Source organism: Echinops telfairi, unplaced genomic scaffold (genome assembly GCF_000313985.2).
Source record: "Echinops telfairi isolate 266 unplaced genomic scaffold, ASM31398v2 ScPeMD7_41;HRSCAF=154, whole genome shotgun sequence".
Lineage (NCBI taxonomy): Eukaryota > Metazoa > Chordata > Mammalia > Afrosoricida > Tenrecidae > Echinops > Echinops telfairi.
In genome coordinates, this window is record NW_022103939.1 from 3434223 (window position 1) to 3440222 (window position 6000).

At 39.3% G+C, this 6000-nt stretch overlaps 1 protein-coding gene across 1 annotated transcript; it reads left to right on the forward strand.

Moving 5' to 3' along the window:
* Positions 1 to 2934: 2934 nt before the first annotated feature.
* LOC105979911 (olfactory receptor 51F2-like) lies at positions 2935 to 3879 on the forward strand. The gene has a single exon (XM_013008558.1). The coding sequence runs from the start codon at positions 2935 to 2937 to the stop codon at positions 3877 to 3879; it is 945 nt and encodes a 314-aa protein (XP_012864012.1).
* Positions 3880 to 6000: the final 2121 nt, after the last annotated feature.

The window sequence follows — 6000 nt, forward strand, 5'->3', positions numbered from 1 at the left end:
AGGCTGCAAAAGTTAAGCAGGCAATACTATAGATAATAATATATATATATAAACTGAAGAAGATAAAGAACTATGCTGGAATTAAATTAGAAGAGAGGAGAGTGAATTGTTCACTTAGTCTCAAAATTTTAGAAGATATATGAGTTCCTTATTCTTTCTATGTAATTCAAGATGCTCATGACCTGACTCCTGCTGGTTTCTTTAGCTACATCTGTCACTGCACTCAATCGCATAATTATGACTCCAGCATTTTCTTGTCATTGTCCAACGAATCGCATTGTGTTATTATTCCACATTTTGCTCATGTTGTTTATGCCAAGAAGAGTTTACTCCGTTTCATCCTGTGCACTAGTACCCACTGTTCAAAACTTTACACAGATATAATCTGTCTACTTTGTTCAAATTCCTTTGAACATTCATGACATCTTATACCTCTTGACACACACACACACACATATTCATGTCACACCCAGACTCAGAATCTGCCGCTCTTTGTACTCCATAATTTTCTGTCTGATAACTGTTCTGTCTCACTCTTTTACCAAACACAGAAGCTATTGCCCTTGAGTCAATTACAACACATAACCACCCTGAGGATAGAGTAGAACTCCCCACAGCCTTGACTGAAGCATATCTTTGAACTGCAGCATATATTTTTGCCTTGGAAAAGCTGTCAGCTTTGAACTGCCAACCTTTTGGTTAGCAGCTGAGCATTTTACCACCACACCATTAGAACTCTTTATGACTCCTTTGCTGGTCTTTTATTTGACATTCTCAGTGGCTCACACAATGCTTGATATACTCTGAATTCTCAGTATGTGTTCGCTGTTGACTGAATTAAATGTTCGTGATGAATACGTAAGAGTTTAGGTAATGTTATTGGCTACTAAAAGGAGTAGGAATTGTCTGCTCTCTGAACCCAGGAGGAACGAGAAAAGAGTACAAGTTAAGATGATTGTGTAGAGATGAAAGAATGGGAATATGAGGAAAGTATCTTCTCCGAGGCTCAGCCCAAAATAAGTAAAACCAGACTTTAAAAAAAAAAGATAAGACAGCAAGAAATAGAAAGAAAACTGTCAGGAAAAATTAGAATGGTGAATGGACCAATTTTTAAATTATTAACATAATTCAAGTGAAGATATATAATTCAAGGGATTAGAATGAAAGAGAAATTCTCAGACAATACATTATTTTTTCTAAAATATCTCCTTTTTAAAAGTTTATTTTTTCTAAAATATCCTCAAGATACAATGACCAAAAATCCAAACCAAACCATTGTGTATGAAGTTAACAAACATTATAATGGCCAGAATTAGTTAACATATATGGAGATCCTATGCACCTTCATCACCATTCTACTGTGTGCAATTGTACTGTGAATCAGAACTATCGATGATTCCTCTTTTCTTCCTCATTTGATTATGAACTCTTTTAAAGGCTTTCATTTGTGTTATTTCTTAGCTTCTAACACAGCCTTATGCACAAAGAAGATATTAGTAAGTGCGGTTAGAAGAGTAAGAGAAGGTGCGGAAGGGAAAGAAGTGTTACATGCTAACTTTGGCTCAACATTTTCAGACATACCATGTGAAATACCTTGGAATTTTTATCTAAACTTATCCAAATACATCCGAACAATTCTTCAAGCATTAACTCTTCTAAAACACTTTCTCCAAATGCCCAAGCCTACTGGATGTCTCCTTTCTGTTAACTCTTAATTCCATAATGAAGTTTGATAAAACATTTATGATGTCAAATTTCACTGGTAGCTGAGGACACTTCCATTACTCTAGACTCCAGGGTCCAAGTTATAGTTCACGCATTTGGTTAACTCAGGAATTCTGCTTCATCTTCCTCTTATTATGTGAATTTCAGTTTAAATTTTTCCATTTTTACTTTTTTCAGGGAATTCTTGTGATGCGACTTTATCTGAGAGAATTTATGTGGTTTGCAAGTACTTAAGTTTCCCTCTCATTGACTGGGCTTTTTCAACCACAGCTCTAAGCTTTTTGCTTTGCTAGTTCCCTTCTTCAAACTGATGCATAATGGTCTTAGTCTGAAAGTCTACCTTAAATGTGATGTTTGCAATGGAATTACATTTTTTCCTTTGAGGCAAGGCAGTGAATTCCAAATAGGAATCTCCTAAGGAGACTAGCCTAACAAAATTGAGAAAATCTATTACTGAGAACTATTTGACTCCAGGCAAATAGATTGAATAAATGAGCATACTTACACCATATGCGTTGGACAGTGCATGCCATCCAGTGGGGTGGAGGAAAGACAAGGCAAGCTCCTCTGCTCCGAATGCTGGCAAGTGGGTCTGTCTCTTACCTTTCAATGTCTCCCATTTGTGACTCCAGTCATTGTCTTGCCAGGGTTACTTACAGAACCGATGCTGCAGGTACACTCATGTTTGTTTGTTATTTCATATGTGTTACTTTGTGTGGAATGCTCAATCTTTGCTTACTTCCCAAGTTGAAAGCGTCTCGTTTTCATACATATGGTTGATGTGAGATGACTGCTTCAGAGTTCAAGGTTGGGTTCCATGGGACCTCCACACACACAGAACCCTTTACCTTTTATCATATTGAAATATTCCAAGATGGACCAAATATGACTGGCTCGTCTAAGTTAAAGTATCTATTCCTAGTCTACTCATCAATGGCAGGCCAAGAGAGAGTCAAGGCAAGGGAGTCATGTAGCAAGAACATAGCTGACATCAAAAGACTCCAAGGATGAAAAATAGAATGTTTACAGATACCTACAACAGACCTTGAAGGCATACAATTTTATCAATTTAATGGGTCACACATATAGATATTAATATCTGATTAGTGTTCTGTAGAATATAATTATTTGTAATTGGACTAATGCCTAAACAAATATAGGTTTTTTGTTTCAGACTGTCACCTTGGAGGTCTGTACTTTTAATCCAGCATGTCAGCTTTCCAGAATACCACAACTTCTTCCATCCGTTTCCTGCTAACTGGAGTTCCTGGACTAGAAGCCGTCCATGCCTGGATCTCCATTCCCTTCTGCTTTCTCTATGGAACTGCCCTCTCAGGAAACGGCCTGATTCTCTTTGCCATTATCACTCAGCCCAGCCTCCATGAACCCATGTACTATTTCCTGTCCATGCTCTCCACCACTGACCTTGGGCTGTCCATCTCCACCCTGGTCACCATGTTGGCGATATTCTGGTTCAATGCCAGGGAGATCAGCTTCAATGCCTGCTTGTCACAGATGTTCTTTATTAAACTCTTCACTGTCATGGAATCCTCAGTGCTGTTGGCCATGGCCTTTGATCGTTTTGTGGCCATTTCTAATCCTCTTAGATATGCCACCATTTTAACTGACTCTAGAATAACCCAGATTGGAGTAGCAATTGTCATTAGGGGAACAGTAACATTGACACCAATGGTAGCGCTTCTTAAAAGACTGTCTTTCTGCCATAGCCACGTGCTCCACCACTCCTATTGCTATCACCCAGATGTGATGAAGCTCTCTTGCACAGATACCAGGATCAATAGTGCAGTTGGATTGACGGCCATGATCTCCACCGTTGGTGTGGACTCAGTCTTCATCCTCTTTTCATATGTTTTGATCGTTAAGACAGTCCTCAGCATCGCATCCCCAAAAGAGAGAAAGAAAGCTTTCAGCACATGTATCTCCCATATTGGGGCTGTTGCTATATTCTATATTCCGTTGATCAGTCTGTCCTTTGTCCACAGATTTGGGAAACAAGCCCCACCCTACGTGCATACTATGATTGCTAATACTTACCTGCTGATCCCACCTGTAATGAATCCCGTAATCTACAGTGTGAAGACCAAACAGATACGTAGAGCTGTCATAAAAATTCTCCATCCCAAAGAAATATAATCATAGAATTCTAGAGCTATATGGATAATAATTCAAACCTTAAGACTACATACAGCTAAGATGCCAGCTAGTCTGACCCCTTCGTATTACAGTTGAGGCAGGACATAAGAAAAGAAGAAATCAACAACCATAGCCTCACATCTAAAATGTTTCCATCTCACATCTATTTGTTCCAAATAAGTCTTGCCTGGAATCTCTGGAACCTGTGTATACTTCTCAAGACCAAGATCTGTACCTTGTGCACCGGTGGCTTGATATTTCTAATCAAAGTGCCGGACACACAGCAACTCTTAGTGTTAGTTGAAACGATGAGTAAACAGTGTCATAAAATATGCATGAAGATTCAGATGACAAATAGGAAGAAAAACCTCTCTAATATCAAAATTTTCTTCCGAATGTGTACAGAATATTTTCATAAATGAAATTCCACATTTTGAAGGAAGTTGTAAGTACTCCCCCTTAGATAGGAAGATTTTTATTTTCTTATTTTTTAATCATTTTATTGGGGGTTCTTACAGCTCTTATAACAATCCATGCATCAATTGTATCAATCACAGTTGTGCATAGGTTGCCATCATCATTTTCAAAGCATTTTCTATTTGAGCCATTGGTATCAGCTCCTCTTTTTTCCCTCCTTCTCCCACCCTCCTACCCTTGTGAACCCTTGACAAATTATAAATTATTGATATTTTCATATCTTATACCATCTGCTGTCTCCCTTCACCTATATTTCTGTTTTTCACGCCCCCCCCAGGGGAGGTGTTATACGTTGAGCATTGCAGATAAGTACCCCTTTTCTCCCCCTTCTCCCTCCACCTTACCCCTATCCTCATGGGATCGCTACTTCCATTACTGTTCCCTAGGGATTTATCTGTCCTGGATTCCATGCGTGGAGGACTCTTATCGATACCAATTTACATGCTCTATTCTAGCCAGATTTGTAAGGTAGAACAGGGTCTTGATGGGGAGGGGGTGGAAGCATTCAAGAACTATAGGAATTTTGTGTGTTTTGTGGGTGCTGTATTGTACCCTGGATGACTCCTTCATTCCTTTTGAGCCTTCTGTGAGGGTATGTTTGAGTGTCTCCACCCCAACCCTCCTTGTTCACATCAATACGATTGTTTGGGCTCTTCCGATGTCTGATACCTGATCCCATGGACACCTTATGATCACACAGGCTGGTGTGCTTTCTCCATGTAGGGTTTGTTGCTTCCCTGCTAGATCACTGCTTGTTTAACTTCAAGCCTTTAAGACATCAGATGCTATATCGTCTTATACCTGGGCACCACTAGCTCTCTTCTCCACATTTACTTATACACCCATTTTGTCTTTAGCGATCATGTCAGGAAGGTGAGCATTACAGAATGACAGGTTATTAGAACAAAGAGTTCTTTTATTGAGGGAGAGCTTAAGTAGAGGTCTAATGCACATCTTCCAACTTAATATTTAACATATAAATATATGTGCATAGACCTATAGCCCTATAGTTAGATATTTACATAAATATATACCTGTATTTATACCTCCTAAGTGTTAGTCCAGGTAGACTAGAGAAACAATTCCATAGAAACTCATATGTGTATAAGACAGAGTTTTATATAAAGGGCAATTGTATATTAAGAAAGCATCCCAACCCAATCCAGTCCAAGGCTATAAGCCCATATGTCTCATACCAATCTATAAAGTCCTTTTCAGAATCACGAAAAACATGCAATGACGCCGAATGTACAAAGATCACAGGCCAGTGGATGAGAAGTCAGTGGCTGTAGAAGCATCTCAGCGCTGGGGTCTCCATGTGACTTCACCAGTTCCCAGGGCTGCATCAGGGTAGATCCTTATGGCTTCTCCTCAGGGATGTCTCGAAGGAAGTGAGCAGAGAGAGAAAGAGAGAGAGAGAGTCTCTCCTGACTCCAAGGAGGAAATACAGGAATTTCCAGAAATCTCAGCAGAAGGCCAAGCCCACACAGAGGCTTCATTGGCTATGATCCGATTGACAGACTAGACTCCACCCCTAAACTCTTTTTTTTTAATCATTTTATTGGGGCTCATACAATTCTTATCACAATCCATACATCCATCCATTGTGTCAAGCACATTTGTACATTTGTTGTAATCATCATT